The 16,837-nt window shown below is 47.2% G+C and overlaps 1 pseudogene and 1 gene segment (V, D, J or C); both read right to left on the bottom strand.

The window, feature by feature from the left end:
- Positions 1-8,445: 8,445 nt before the first annotated feature.
- Positions 8,446-9,068, bottom strand: LOC122204020. The segment is given in 2 exon segments: positions 8,446-8,831; positions 8,943-9,068. Coding segments are annotated over 2 exon segments (444 nt in total).
- A 3,995-nt stretch (positions 9,069-13,063) lies between these two features.
- LOC122203345 lies at positions 13,064-13,844 on the bottom strand (annotated as a pseudogene).
- Positions 13,845-16,837: the final 2,993 nt, after the last annotated feature.

The following is a 16,837-nucleotide window of genomic DNA, read 5'->3' on the forward strand; positions in this document are numbered from 1 at the left end:
AGAGACTCTGAAAAACTGAGAATAAACTGAGGGTTGATGGGGCGGTGGGAGGAAGGGGAGGGTGGGTGATGGGCATTGAGAAGGGCACCTGCTGGGATGAGCGCTGGGTGTTGTATGGAAACCAATATGACAGTAAATTTCATATTAAAAAATACAATAAAATAATTTTAAAAACTAAATGGGCGTATGCTTGTGTATAAAAAATTTCTCTCAGTGACATTTGCTGAAACTCAATGACAATGTTCTTATGAAAATGCAGATACAATCACTAGGATACTTTTCACAGATCTGTATTTACTACAGAGAAAAATAGAAATTGTGGAAACAATGTAGAAGGGATGCTTTCTCTTGGAGGTTGAATAGGAGTCGATAAAGTTTTTCAAAAATCATGTTTTCTTTGTCATTAGTATAGCATGGTGGAATTTTTCTACAGGTAGGAGAGACATGATGTCCAGTGAAATTCCATGAGGGACCTATTTCTATGAACTCCAGAACCATCTCTGTGATGCAATTACCAAGCACTGAGGGAGCTTCCAGGAAAGAGTGATTTGGGGTCAGACTTGTCTCTGGGGTGAACACAGCTCTACCTCTGTTGTTTGTGTCCAGTATATTCAGGATAGAAAAAAGCTCATTCACACATCCATGAGTAGAGGAATGAATTTCTATTATCTGAGGCCAACTGGGCTGAAAACTCTCTATCAAAGATTCCATATGTGACTGGTGGAGAGATGGCGATAAGGGAAACTGTGTCCGTGAGGTCACTGTCACTGTGGCCCTTGGGTGGGACAGAAGAATTTTCAGGAGAGATCCAGATTGGTGCAGGTGTCGCTGGGAAGACTGAAGCAGAGACCCCCGCATGTCCTCATGTACCTTGAGCTCCGTGGGAGCATCACTGAAGATGTTGTCCCAGAATCAATGAACTGATCAGCTTTGGGGGCTGGCTGGATCCCAGAGATTGTCGGGGACTGAGCTACCCATGGGACAGAGAGTCTCCTTGGGATTCCCGAGCATCAATCTTGTCCCAGGAGAGCAGGTGTTCAGATAATGTGCTTGTTGCCCTTGTGACAGGACCCCAGTCACACTGGATGTTGCTGGTGTTTCTGATGATGGGGATTCTGCCTCCTGGGATTCTGACCCTGGTGGTACTGTTTGAGTACATGTTGACTATGATTTCTGGAGAGAAAGAGAAGCTGGGAAACTGAAAACTCTAGGACACTATACACTCAGAGGAGAGGTGTGTGTGTGTGTGTGTGTGTGTGTGTGTGTGTGTGTATCTGCGTGTGTGTCTGTGTGTGTGTAAGACAGACAGAGAAAGAGAGAGAGAGAAGAGAGAGAGAGAAAATGCTTCATGTATCCTCAGGAAGTCTTTCCTTCAGAGGCCAACTATGTAGACAAGTGTATCCCTGTCCCTCTAATGTCCTCTCTCCACTCCCTGAGTGTTGTTCTCCATGCAAATCCATCGCTGGGGTTGGCTCTTTAAAAAGCCTCCTGTGTTCTGGAGCTTGGCGGTAAAGAAGGCTAGTGTCTTGAAGGTCACTTCCCTTGCACAAGGATGGAATGTACACCAGGAAGAGGAATTTGGTGCAGATTAGTTCTGATAGGAATTCCATTGAATCATAAATATGGATCTTGGGGATGGGTCTTCAGTCCATTTTTACCCAACAGATACATATCCCACATGTGTGGGTTCAGGTCTCAGGAAGCACAAGACAGGGGTGACAACACAGTCCCTTCCTTCTGCCCTTCACAGCACAGCCACACCCCACTATGCCTCCAAGGTCCCTGGATGCCTCCTTGGCGGTGACCATGAAAGAGTGCCTTTTTTATTTTGGAAAAAGGCTAATACGTGAGACCTCAATGATTGGAACAAAATTGTGTGGCTGCGTTAGTCTCCTGATGGCCTCGGAAACAAATATTCTCAACAACAGGAAAAGTTGTCATGTCTGGAACTATGTAGCCCATCCTTCCTTTGTTGGCTATGTCAACAGTTACCTTTGGTGGAACTTCAGTAAGTTTGAAGGGCAAAAAGTCATTGTACTAATGGCTTTTCTGGGCAAATACTCAAAGGCTGAATGAACCTTCATTTGTCACAAACAGAATAATATTGTTGTCATATTACAGAGATTTACTGAGGCTGGTGGGCATGAAAACTACAAGCAGAGATGAGAGCAAGAATCAGATGTTGAGTGGATTTCCTGCCAGTCCATTTTCTGCGACTTCTCATCACTAGAGATGAACCCTAGAGAGTGGAAATTACTGTAAAATTTTACTTCTCTCTGAAATCCTAACATAGAGCTGGGGTTCAGACCTGAAGCACCATAGGGAGAGACTGAAGGCCTGAGGGAGGCAGGAGCAGAGGGGAGAAGAGGAGCCTGTGTCAGGAGGGGGAGGGGTGAGGTGAGTCTGAAGACGTTGTGACTCACTTTTTGTCAGATGGGTGAAAGAGAAAATTGTGTCTATGACCAAGGTGCTTATTAACATATCGAGTATGGATGTGTCGTCAGTAACACAAGAGTCACAGTTTCTGGCCTGAGATTTGTGGATGAACATGACTATCTAGTTCACCTTGTCCAGTTGAGACAATACTACTGTGTGATCTTAGGAACTATATACGAGTCTCTGCACCCTGGATCCTGACACAGAGTTTCTGAAATTCTTGTCGTTTCCTAAGTGACAAGAGCACTAGAAGCTTCTTAATTGTAATGACATGACTCTGGGTGGGCTTCTGGATGGCTCCTGGATGGGGCTGGTGCCCAGAAAGACCAAGCCTTGATCAGAGGTTGCGAATATTCACCCCCTCATACTTGAGACAGGGAGGGAAGACTGACAGTGCAGTTAATGTCCAATCATGTCTACCCGAATCCTCAATAAAAATGCCAAAGTACAGGGTTTGAAGAGCTTCCAGTTTGGCTAACACATCCACTCTCAGAACAGATGCACCTCAACTCCACAGGGACTGAAGCTCTGGTGCTTGAGACGCTCCCAGACCTAACACTAGGTGTCTCTTCATTATTTGTTTATGTGACCCCCATCTTCATATCATTAATGAGCTGACAAAAGGAGTCAGTGTCTCCCTCGGTTCTGTGAGTTGATCTGGCAAATTAATGGAACTCGAGGAGGGAGTCGTGGAAACCTTCAACGTGTAGCCACGTTGGACAGAGGGTGCAGGCCATCTACTAGTTGTTGTTGGCATCAAAATAGGGAGCAGCCTCCTGGTCCTGAGCCCTTCCCCTGTGGATCTGACACTATCTCCCCACAGACAAACTAAGCATTAAATTCAGTTAAATTGTAGGACACTCAATTGTGTGTGTGTCCCAAAGAATTTCTAGATGTGGGAAAACAGATACAAAACGTATAATTGATGAACATGAGTGTGTGAAGTGAAGTATTCTGCGAGTAGTAAAGGAGATATGACTAGAGGGAGAGCCAGAGATTTTGGTTGTAAAATAGTTGTTCTTGTTACTTTTCTCCAGACCCAGGAGCATGTGCAGTTGGGCTCCATTCCCTGATTCACGTGGGCTCCTGGGACACGTGTGCTGTCTCAGGCAAGAGCATCATCTGTGTGTCAGTCCTTCCTCCTCAAGGACAGCTGTCACCATAGAGGACTCTCCCCTACAGGAGCCTCCACAGAAGCTTCCCAATAACAGAAGCTCAGACACAAGGTCTGTGGACCCAGGGGTTTTTGTCTCACTTTCTCCGTATCTGAGTCATTGTGAGAAGCCAAAGCTTCTCCCACTGCCATGAGCTGTAGCACAGGAAGAGTCAGCCTTGTCCTCAGGCTGCGGCCCAGAGAGGAGCAGAAGCCCTGCCTTGGCCGAGGCATCTTTGGACCCAGAGAAGTGGCTGGGGACCGCATTTGTGTTTATTTGAGTCTGAGTAGTAGTATAAGAGATACAGAGGAGGGCTCACTGGCTTCTGCTGGAACCAATGTATGTAATAGCTGCCAACACTGAAGCCACTGCCCAAGGTGCAGATGTCTGGCAATTTTCCCGGAGATGCAGACAGGGAGAGCAGCTGGGTCAGCACAGGCTGGGACAGGGAACCTGCCAACACAGACACCCTTTGGGAATGCGGCTAGAAATGGAAACCAAAATTCAGGATTCTGAGCAGAGGAGGAGTGATGTGGGGAGCACCTGAGTCCATAAGGCCTGTCCCTACTTGTGCAGTGAAGGAAGAGTAGGAGGAGCAGCAATATCCAGGCCATGGTGACACAACCCCTGGTCCCCACACTGGGCTGGGTCGCCCCAGGCCTCCTTTCCTCCTCCACCCTCTGCCACAGGAGGGGCTGTGCATGCAAATGAGGTCCATCCAGTGACTGCCCAGCCCCTCCCTGAGCCCTGGTGCTGGAGCTCAGTTCACACCACACACTGGGGAGGATGGGGGTGGAACTCCTGTCCAGGGAGCCCTGGGAGGTAGCACCTGCTGCAACACCACAAAGCCTCCAGGTCTGGTCTCCTTTGAGTGATTGGTCCTCGCTGACCAGCTGTGTAGGGACCACAGGGCTGTCCCACAGCGCATCCGGTTAATCTCACATGGAAAAAGGAAAAATGAAGAAAAACATCCTGTAAGTGGTAAACCTTATTAAGAATAGATTAAATACGTAATTTCTTAGAAGTTACAAAACTGGCTGTCCTAGAAATACATTGAGTGAATAGACGAATTTCAATATAAAAATGGAAAAGGTTATTACTGAAGCACTCCACAGAAATACATTAGGTACAGACGTTTTCACAAGGGACATCTAACAAAACTTCAGAATTTAGATGATTCCAATTTATTTGCTTCATATTTTTTCATAATATAACACGGTATTGAATATTTCTTACTTCTTTTAAAAATGTTATAAAACTCAAAAATACACTTTCAAAATACCTTTCACAAAAAGGAAAAGAATAGAACAGTATCGTGAAATATTGATAGAAATATTGGGTACAAAATATTGACAAGGAGACCTCAATACCATATTTACAAATTGATAGTATCATTAAGTGTGATTGATTCCAATGATACAAATTGGGTTACATAATAAGAAAGAGTTTTATATGACACACCATATTATTACATCATGAGATATGACCATATTGCCCCAATTGGTCTCAAAAGGGCCTTTCACTAGATTTAACACCATATCCTAATAAAACCTACATAAAAATACAAACAGATACATGTATAATATGGTAAAACACACACTCTCGCACACACGGATGATGTAGTCCTGAGGCCCACATCTGGGTTCCTGCAGTAGTGAGGAGACGATTTCCACAAAGATCAAGAGCAGGTAAAGGAGATCTTCACTTCTTTTATTTTCAAATTATTCCTCAATAGCTAGAAAATGTAATTAAAAAGCCAAAATCAATGGTTATTACTTAGCATTGATGGCAAAGGACAAGTGGTCATTCTTGAATATCCAGATGGACGTCATGGCCTTAGGTAGGCCTGTGTTGCTGTAGCCGTGACGGCAGAGATCTCCTCAGTGAGGACTAGTCGCTGACTCTGACTAGTGCTGGTGAAACTAAGTAACAGAGACAAGATGGGTGGAACAAGGGCAGCAGAGAGAGGTCTTGTCCCACTTGACTGGGTGAAGAGCCCTGTGCAAGGTGTGGGGCAGTGACCCCGGATCTCCTGGATCAGAGTGGGGGGATCTCCCACTTGTCCTGGGTAAGGCCTGCCTTCACTTGTGCAGAGAGTGGGGAGGGTGAGTAGTAGAGAAGCCCAGGTCATGGTAGATACCCAGCTCTGTTATGCAGACTGAGCTCCCCATAGTATATTTATGGCTACAGAAATTTCCATGGGGGTGGACTGGCTGCACTCAAGTGAACCCTTTCTGTCTGTCTGTCCAGATTCCATGCCCGGGGGTTTCACAAGTGGGAGCACACAGAGGAGGCGTTAATGAACTAATACAGTGATAGAGGTGGTCTGGGTGGTGATAATCCCAGGTCCTGGCAGGTCAGCATCATCTAGTGAGCACACTGCTGCCTGAAACCCTGGCGGCCCTGAATGGTGTCCCTGCTGGCAGGGGACAAACAGGATTAGCCAGCCTTTCCCCACATACCCTCAAACACCAAACCATTCCCCCCAAAACAAATATTCCAGTGAAGAAATGGGCAAAGACATGAATAGACACTTTTCCAAAGAAGACATCCCGATGGTTAAAGACACATGAAAAAAGTTTCTACATCACCCATCATCAAAGAAATACAAATTGAAACCACAATGAGATAGCATTTCACACCAGTCAGAAGGGTTAACATTAACAACTCAGGCAAAAACAGATATTGGCAAGGATGCAGAGAAAAAGGATCTCTCTTGCACTGCTGGTGGGAATGCAAACTGGTGCAGTCACTCTCAAAAACAGTATGGAGGTTCCTCAAAAAACTAAAAATGGAACTACCCATGGATGACGGGCATTGAGGAGGGTACTTGTTGGGATGAGCACTGGGTGTTGTATGCAAGCCAATTTGACAATAAGTTATATTTTTTTAAAAAGTGAGTGAGAAAAAAGAAAAAAAAAGTACTACCCTACAACCCAGAAATTGCACTACTAGGTATTTGTCCAAGGGATACAGTGTGCTGTTTCAAAGGGGCACAGAAACAGGCTGTTTCTAGCAGCACTATCAACAATAGCCAAAGTATGGAAAGAGTCCAAATGTTCATCGACAGATGAATGGAAAAAGAAGATGTGGTATATATATACAATGGAGAAGTACTCAGCAATCAAAAGAATGAAATCTTGCCATTTGCAACTACGGGGATGGAACTGGAGGATATTATGCTAAGTGAAATTAGCCAGTCAGAGAAAGTGAAACATCCTATGACTTCACTCATATGAGCAACTTAAGATACAAACCAGATGAACATAAGGGAAGGGTAGCAAAAATAATATAAAAACAATGAGGGAGACAAAACATAAGAGACTCTTACATATAGAGAACAAACTGAGGTATGCTGGCGGGGTTGTGAGGGAGGCGTGGGCTAAATGGGTAAGAGGCATTAAGGAAGACACTTGTTGGGATGAGCACTGCGTGTTTACATAGGGGATGAATCACTGGAATCTACTCCTGAAATTATTATTGGACTATATGCTAACCAATTTAGATGCAAATAGACGAGTAAAGAAATAAATAATACACTAACACAATAAACAAAATACAGTAACGGCCCTCAGAGATCATAGTTTCATTTGTCTACAACCTCGTTCCACATTCACAGACAGAAAATGTATACTGTGATAACACAGAGTCTCCCACACACAGAGAACTCAGTCCCACACCCAGAAAATAAAATGAGATGGGGGTGGGGAGGATATTTCTACAAGATGAAAAGGCTAACGTGACCTAAACGCCATGTTATCCAACATCTTTCTGTAAGTAGTAGGCAATGCAAGTGAATAAGAAAATCACTGGTTGGTTCTCAGCATTGATGGGAATGGACAGGGATTCATTACAAAAGGCAAAAAAAAAATTGCGATTTAGTCATATATCCTCTGGGGCTGGTGCTGCAGGGAGAGAAGACATCATCCCAAAGAGCCAAAAGAACAGTTATTTCTACTGAAGACTAATACGAGGATTACATAGGTCTGGAAACTTCTAGAAATAGGTAAATGGCCAAGGATGGAGACCCTGGCTTCCTCAGAAGTCAGGTGGGAGCTGAGAACACTGGACCTATGACAGCAGTCCATGAACTTAGAGAACTTGTGTCGCAACCTGATGGGCGAGATGAGCTTTCTGTGTCCTTTGAGACCCTTTGTCTAGGAAGGGGCTGCTGTGAGTGACGTTGGGGACAGAAGGGAAGGAGGAGCCATCACTCCCAGGTGGTGCTGCTGCCTGCAGCGGGGCCCATGGTGGCAGCAGCAGGAGCATCAGAAGCACAAGTCACAGGCTGAACCTGAGCAGCTGCTGGGGCCTCGCCCTCCCAGCAGATGAGAAAGGGGTTCTGCTTTCAGTTCTCATGGGCCTGGGACTCTGTGTGAGCCCACGATGCTGTCCCAGGAGGGGCAAGTACCAGAAGCCTTCTCCTCAGCCCTCAGCCCTTAGCCCAGGGAAGATCTGGGAGGCACAGTTTCTAGACATGGAGCCAAAGAGGGAGTCAGGATCCACAATGGATCCAACTATCATAATAGATGAGGATTTAGGGTCAATTAGTGGGAGCTTTTGTTACCAGGACACATAGCGGACACTCCCGATGTGTCCTGACTCAGACAGAGCTGGATTTGTGTCCCTGTTTCTGCTGTGACCTGTCATGGACCCTGTCCTCAGGGCAGCCTGCCTTTGGCACCCAGGAATGTGCTCAGTTTGAGAAAATCACACAGTATATTGATCCCAAAGACAGGCTTCAAGGAGGAATTGCAAACAATGTGGAAAGACTTTGCAGACTTATTGCTTGTGGAGGGTCTCAGACCCTAATTTGTACAAAACAAACAAGGAAGCACATGACTTGGCCAAAAAGTCAGGCCTGCACAGGAAGTCCCATTGCTGTGGGGACAGCAGGTTTTTGTCTCACTTCCCCACAGGCCTGGAGCACTGTGTCAGCACCTTGAGTAATGTCAGCAGACAGGCAGTAATAATCAGCCTCGTCCTCGGCCTGGAGCCCAGTGATGGTCAAGGAGCCTGTGTTGCCAGACTTGGAGCCAGAAAATCTGTCAGGAACACTTGAGGGTCGTCTGTTATTAGCATAGATGAGGAGTTTAGGGGCCTTTCCTGGAAGCTGTTGGTACCAGTTCACACCAATTCTACCGATGTTGTTGGCACTTCCAGCACAGGAGATGGTGACCGTCTGGCCCAGGGCCCCAGACACTGAGGGCGGCTGAGTCAGCACAGACTGGGCCCAGGAACCTGGAAGGGGAGAGACAAAGAGAGCATGATGCTGGGATCTAGACACCAGAGGAGAATCCGAGGTCCACGTGTCCTCCCTGGACCACTTCCTCTGTTCCCTCATCTAGTCACCTGTGCAGTGGATGAGAAGGGTGAGGAGAAGAGGGAACCAGGCCATGGTGGAGGTCATCACCGACCCTGCCTTCTGTGGATCCACAGCTGAGCAGATCTCCTCTAATCCCTTCCTTCCCCTTTTCATCCTCTGAGAGAGGGAGGGCCCATCCATGCAAATCAGACCAGCAGCTCTCTGACACTTCTCTGACCCTGGGTCAACTCCCTCTGCCTGAGGATGTCAGGTGGGTTGGACGGGGAGGTGGTCTCTGGGGCCATGCCAGGAGAGGGGAGGTCACAGTTTGGAGTCCTGAGCAGAGGGCACAGGCCTTGTCCAGGTGCAGGTCCCAGCTCTAATCATGGCCGACCCTCAGAAGCAGGTGACGACCACCCCCTGGTGTCCAGGCCCAGACACAGCATATGTGACATGGTGAGCAGATCTCATCAGAGTTCCTGCCTTCCCACTGCTCTGTCCACCATCGCCTTCCTTCGGGACAGGCCAGGTGTCCTCTGTGCGGCCTCCCATCCCCTGAGGACACTCTGTGCTCTCCTCTGGCTCCGCATAGTGAGTCTGTCCACAGCTTCCTTGGCTATTATTGACGGGGCAGGACTGACGTGGTGACTCTTGTACAACCACACAGATGAGGATCAGAGCCACAGAGCGACGGGTCCACATTGACATATGGCCAGTTCTGTGCAGGAGGCCGATTTATTCCCCCTTCCCTGCTTCCCTCTGGTCTGAGAGTTTTCCTTTCCCAGAAGCTCCCTCAGCACTGAGGACACAGGGAGACCTTTTGTCCAGGTTGTGGGTAGAAGCCTACATTCGTCGTGTGCATTCCTACAGGGTTCCACACTGAACACCTTTGTCAGCTGTCACTCTTGCCACCTCACATCACATACTGGGGACGATGGAGGTTGGCTTCACCCCTGGAGAGACCCCTGCAAGGAAGCACCCGTTGAGACAACGCACATGTCCTTGCTCAAGTGGGGACTCTGCCACACCAGAAGGGACGCAGCTGCTCAGTCTCCCTCAGGAAGTACAGGGCCCAGTCCCCAGTCCCAGGTTCCTTTTAGTGAATGGTCCCCACTGAGGTCCAGTGTAGGGAGACAGGGAAGTCCCACAGCGCCCCCTCCTGGCTGAAGGGCACACACCCCACTGTGTCCCACAGCCCTGAGAGCCCAGTGGGTTTCTTCACTTCTGTTTATTCACACATCATTGAGCTGAATCTTGGATAATGTGACCCTATAGTGCTGCCCATGTTCAATGTAGCATTTTTCAGTCTCCAAAGAAGCCCATAGGATTATGTTAATATAGTATATAGTATTATGTTAATCTTCCATATTTTTAGGTAATTTCCTTGGCTTACTACATTAAAACAAAAGGAAATAACAATGAATTTATATCTGATGAAGTCCTATTTAGCAAGTTTCATTTTTTGTTTTTCTTTTTTTGTTTTTTCATGGGTTACCCTGACAGGGTCTTATTTAAACAAATTTATAGAAACCCTAGATCCTGAATATTTTCTCCTTTATAATGTTTGTAGCTTCATGTTTTACAGTTATGTCTATAATCCTTTTAGTGATTTTTAATATATAAAAAGTGAGTTTTAAGTATGATTCAATTCTCTCTCAAGATATCCAATTGTTCTGTGGCCATTTGTCTAAAAGTCCATCCTTTCTCCTCAGAAAGGCTTCTTCTACTTTGTAAAAGAAAAAAATCATTTATCCTTCATTCAGTGGGTCCGTTTCTGGGTTTTATGTTCTGTTACACTGACCAGTGTGTCTATCCTCTATCCATAGCACCCTGACTTGCTAGGACAGGAACTGAATTACACTTTTATACAATGTGGGAAGAACTGGCATATTTACTATAATGAGTCTTCTAATCCATGAACGGAACTTATCTTTCCTTGTTTTAGATCCACTTTTATTACATTTACCAGCATTGTCCAGATTTCAGCACCTGTGGCCTACACTTGTTTTGTTAAATATGCCCCTAAATCGTTCATCGAGTGGTTTTAAGGTTTTTTTTTATTATTTTCACCTGTTTATTGCTAGTATGTATACATATATATGATCTTCTATGTTGATCTTTATTCTAAAATGTTTCCAAAATTATTTATGACTCTTTGAATTTATATATTTGCATACCTAATTGTAGGTTACTTTGTAGTTTTCCTGTAGGTCATTCTCTCACCTGAAATGGGACAATTGTCTCTTGTTCTTCTTCATCTGAATGCCTCTCATTGTTTGTCTTGCCTTATGGTTCTGACAGACACATCCAGTCCTATGTGGAACAGCAGTGTTGAGATAGGACATGTTGGCCCTGCTCCCTACCCGAGGTGGGAAAGCTTTCAGTGCTTCATCTCTGTGTGTGTTCACTGAAGGGAAGGCGTTTTATAGTTTTCTTTACCAAACTGAAGATGTACTCTTCTATATTGTGTTCTCTGAAAACTTTTATCACTCTCATTCATATACTCATTCATTCTTTTCCATGAGCACAAATAGGGCTTGAGCTGTGCAGGAAGTGGAAGAGAATTCATCCTACCTGAGAGAGTGAGGAAGACGCTTTCATCGGTCTTTCTTTTTTAATTTTTTTAATGTTTATACATATTTGAGAGAGAGACAGACGGAACACAAGTGGGGGAAGGGCAGAGAGAGAGGGAGACCGAATGGGAAGCAGGCTGGAGGCCCCGAGTTGTCAGCAGAGAGCCCGACATGGGACTTGAACTCAGTAGGCATGAGATCATGACCTGAACCGAAGTCAGATATTTAACTGATGGAGCCACCCAGGGGCCCCTGGGGTGGGCCTCTGCTGTCCCTGATTGCTGGCCAAAACCACATGGATTCTTCCATTCTCTCCCATATACCTTCACACCCCGAAAACATCCTGTCCTCTGTGACAAAACTGGCACCCCAGTTAGAGGCCCGTGGTTGTCTGGACCCTCGTTACTGAGCTGCTCCTGATGGCTGTCAGGTGCTGGGTCCACAGCTCTGGGCTCACCCGTGTGGTTCACACACGTGCCCACAGCACCCCTTTCTATCCCCGTTACAGGTGACAAAGCATGTGAAAGACAATGTGAGTATCACGCCTGGGGGAATGGAAGGCCCTCTTGACTCCTGCCAGCTCCACGGCCCCCTCCTCAATATTGGGGGAGATCCCTCACCTCAGGGCCCATCACTAGGCGGCAACCTTCTCACCCTCACCCACCCTTCCATTCCCTACAGCAGCCTCCCCAGATCCTGACCCTCCCTCATGGGTTTACATGAGTGGAGGACAGGGTGACCAGAGACCTGGCCCCTGAGGAATGATGTGTCCTGCGGCTGGCATAGCAGGCAGACAGAAGCCTGGACCAGCCACATCCCACGGCTTGGGAAGCCTGGGGCGCTCCTCCTCCCTCTGACCCCAGATTACTGAGCAGGGTCAGACCCCCGGGCCCTCACCTGGATTCCTCTTCTGTCTACTGCTTGTGGGAATGGGGGAGTCCATCAACAAGGACCACAAGGGAAGGGATTGGAAAGAGGCAGCTCTGCCTTGTCAGAAAGACAGAGGTGGCTCCCTGGGACCCACCTCTCAGCACAGCTCTTCCAGCAGGACCCGAGCCGGGACCCTTGACCTGAGGAGGAGGGGTCTGATGGGGACACAGTCAACAGCCTATGCCTGGTCCCCTCCTCACGCTCCCCTCTGGCTCCTTGATCATCTATGCAGCACTGAGACATCATCACAGCACGTCAGATTCGGGGGTTTCCTGTCAGCCCCCCCCCGCAATGTTCCAGGTCCACCTCACTGCCTCACCCTTGTTCACTCTCCAGAAACATCTTATGTGTTGCTATTCATACTTCTTTGTCCTCTTTCTCTCCCAGGACATTTTCAGCAACATGAGGACATAGATTGTCCCTAGTGCACTCACGCCGAGCCTAAGCCCAAGGGTCATGCCTGGCACATACTTGGTGTTCACCACAGGGTGTGCAGGGACGGATCTCTGTACAGTCGTCTATCTTGATCAGGAACACATGAAACCTGCCGGGGTCTGACCCAACGGGGACTCAATTCCCAGGACAGCTTGCCGCCAGGTGTGCAGTAAATCCTGCCCAACGGAAGAAAATGAGACAATGTTTTGCAGAGTAGGGCTGGGTTTCCGGGCACAATTTGAGAGAACAAGGACACTATTTCTAGACGAAATTCCCTAGCCTTGTCTAAGACTCCACTTTTAGAAGAAACGAAGAAAGAAGCAGCTGTGTCGGCCAAGGGGTGTGAGCTTCACAGGAAGTCCATTGCTGAGGGGACAGCAGGTTTGGGTCTCCCTTCCCCACAGGCCTGGAGCAGTGTGTGAGCTTTGAGACTGTGGTCCCACACTGAGCAGTAATAATCAGCCTCATCCCCAGGCTTGAGCCTAGAGATGTTCAGGGAGGCCACGTTCCCTGACCTGGAGCCTGAGAGTCTGGACGGGACCCCCGCAGGCCGAGCACTGCTACCATAGATGACAACGGTGGGGACACTGCCTGGGAGCTGCTGGTACCAGGACACACCTCCAGCCCCAACATTGCTGCTGCTTTCGGTGCAGGAGGTGGTAACAGTCTTATTCACAGGCTAGGACACTGCAGATGGCTGAGTCACCACCGACTGGGCCCAGGACTCTGAAAGTCAGAAGAGAGACACGGGATGAGAGAGAGGGGTCAGTGGACAGGGCCCATACATGGTTCCACAGTCCTCTCGTCTCCAGCCCCGATCCCAGCCTCCAGCCACCTGTGCAGTGAGCCAGCAGTGTGAGCAGGAGAGGAGCCCAGGCCATGGTGGAGACCCCTGCTCAGCAGTGTGTCCTCAATGTCCCTCAGCCAGGCTCCTAGAGTCTCTCTTATTGCCTCCAGCAGCCCAAGGGGAGGGAGAGACCCTTCATGCAAACCAGCCCCCTCCCCCTGGCTGGCCAGCCCCAGCCTGAACCCTGAAGCTGACCCTTGTCTGGAAATCTCACCCCAGGAGGGGATGGAGCGAAAGCTGTGGGGCCTGACCTGGGGCTCCCCAAAGGCCTGTGAGCACCCAGAGGCTAAGCCACAGTGAGAACAAGAGCCAGGTGGATTGATTTCTTAATTTCTCTTTCTGCGGCTTCATTATCAGTGTATAGAAATGCAACAGAGTTCTGTACATTGATTTTGTATCCTGTGACTTTACTGAATTTATTTCTTGGTTCTGACAGTTTTTTGGTAGAATCTTTAGAATTTTATATATACAGGCAGGCTGTTTGGAGAAGTTGGCTGCGTAGGAGGATGCTGGGCTCACCTATCCTGCTGATCACTTAGATTCCACCCAAATCTGCTAAATAACCCATAAAACCACCAGAAGACTAGCAGAATGGACTCTCCAGAGTCAAGTGTACACAAGTGGTCCATGGAAGAGGGTAGGAAGGGTGGAGAGGTGGTGCGCACTACACGGACTGGTGGGAGGGATCCGGGGCAGAGGCAGGGCAGCGCGCCGGGCAAGGCAGAGCCCCCAAGTGTGGCTTGCAAAAGCGGAGGGGCCGGATTCCATGAGTTCGGACAGCCAGCGGGACTTGACATCTGGAATTATAAAAGTCAACAGCCCTGCTCGGGGAGCTGGAGGGCAAAAGGACACCGGGTGGGAGAGGTGTTGAGCTCCAGAAGACAGAGCTCAGCTCCCCGGGGAACAAGGGCGCTCTCCAGTGCCATCTCCCTTTCCCATCCCCGAGCCGAACTCCCAAAGGGAACCAGTTGCCATCACTGAACTTGCATGCACCGCACAAACACCCAACGCTGTGCTTCTGTAGATCCATCCCTTGGACCGGTCTGCCCGCTTCCCTCCTGGTGCTGCAGGGCCCTTCCCAGAGGGGACCACCGACAGCAAACTGAGCTGAGCCTGCCCCTCCCTCCCTGGTGCACCTTGCGGATCCACCCTGGCTAATACGCCAGATCCCATACAAGCAGCACCGCAAGCCTGGCAGTGTGCAAGTAGCCCAGACAGGGGCCACACCACTCCACAGCGAGTCCTGCCCCAGGCAGAGGGGAAGATAAGGTACACACCAGTCTGACTGTGATGCCAGCGGTTGACTAGGAACAGACATCAGGTGTGACTGCGGCCCCGCCCACCAACACAAGTTACTCCAGACTGTACAGGGGAAGTGCCCTACAGTTCTGTGCCACCCCACAGACTATCCAAAATGACAAAATGGAAGAATTCTCCTCAAAAGAAACTCCAGGAAGGAGCGGCAGCTAACGAATTGATCAAAAACAATTTAAGCAATATCACGGAACATGAATTTAAAATAATAGTCATAAAATTAATCGCAGGGCTTGAGAAAAGGAAAGAGGACAGCAGAGAATCTATTGCTACAGATACCTTGGGACTAAGAAACAGTCATGAGGAGCTAAAAAATGCTATAAATGAGGTGCAAAATAAAATGCAGGCGACCACAGCACAGATTGAAGAGACAGAGGAGAGAATAGGTGAGCTAGAAGATAAAATTATGGAAAAAGAGGAAGCTGAGAAAAAGAGAGATAAAAAAAATCCAGGAGTATGAGGGGAGAATTAGAGAACTAAGTGATGCAATGAAACACAACAATACCCGTATAATAGGAATTCCAGAAGAGGAAGAGAGAGAGAAAGGGGCTGAAGGGGTACTTGAACAAAACATAGCTGAGAACTTCCCTGATCTGGGGAAGGAAAAAGGCATTGAAATCCAAGAGGCACAGAGAACTCCCTTCAGACGTAACTTGAATCGATCTTCTGCACGACGTATCATAGTGAAACTGGCAAAATACAAGGATAAAGACAAAATTCTGAAAGCAGCTAGGGATAAACACGCTCTAACATATAAAGGGAGACCAATAAGACTTGGGACGGATCTATCTACTGAACCTTGGCAGGCCAGAAAGGAATGGCAGGAAATCTTCAATGTGATGAACAGAAAAATTATACAGCTGAGAATCCTTTATCCAGCAAGTCTGTCATTCAGACTAGAAGGAGAGATAAAGGTCTTCCCAAACAAACAAAAGCTGAAGGAATTCATCACCACTAAACCAGCCCTACAAGAGATCCTAAAATTGAAATTGAAGAAGACACAAAGAAATGGAAAAACATTTATTTCGTGCTCATGGATTGGAAAAATAAATACTGTTAAAATGTCAATACTACCCAAAGCAATCTACAGATTCAATACAATCCTAATCAAAAACTGCACCAGCATTCTTTTCAAAGCTAGAATAATCCTAAAATTCATATGGAACTACAAAAGATCCTGAATAGCCAAAGTAATATTGAAGAAGAAAACCAAAGCAGGAGGCATCACAATCCCAGACTTTAGCCTCTACTACAAAGCTACACTCATCAAGACAGTATGGTATTTGTGCAAAAACAGACACATAGATCAATGGAATAGAATAGAGAACCCAGAATTGGACCCGCAAATTTATGGCCAACTAATCTTTGACATAGCAGGAAAGAGTATTCAATGGAAAAAAGACAGTCTTTTTAGCAATGGTGTTGGGAGAACTGGACAGCAACATGCAGAAGAATGAAACTAGACCACTTTCTTACACCATACACCAAAATAAACTCAAAATGGATGAAAGACCTAAATGTGACACAGGAAACCATCAAAACCCTAGAGGAGAAAGCAGGCAACAACCTCTTTTACCTCAGCCGCAGCAATTTCTTGCTTAACGCATCTCCAAAGGAAACGGAATTAAAAGCAAAAATGAACTATTGGGACCTCATCAAGATAAAAAGCTTCTGCACTGCAAAAGAAACAATCAATAAAACTCGAAGGCAACCAATGGAATGGGAAAAGGTATTTGCAAATGATATATCAGATAAAGGGCTAGTATCCAAAACCTATAAAGAACTTGTCAAACTCCACACCCCAAAAACAAATAATCTAGTGAAAAAAATGGGCAGAAGACAC

The sequence above is a fragment of the Panthera leo genome, chromosome D3, assembly GCF_018350215.1.
Source record: "Panthera leo isolate Ple1 chromosome D3, P.leo_Ple1_pat1.1, whole genome shotgun sequence".
NCBI lineage: Eukaryota > Metazoa > Chordata > Mammalia > Carnivora > Felidae > Panthera > Panthera leo.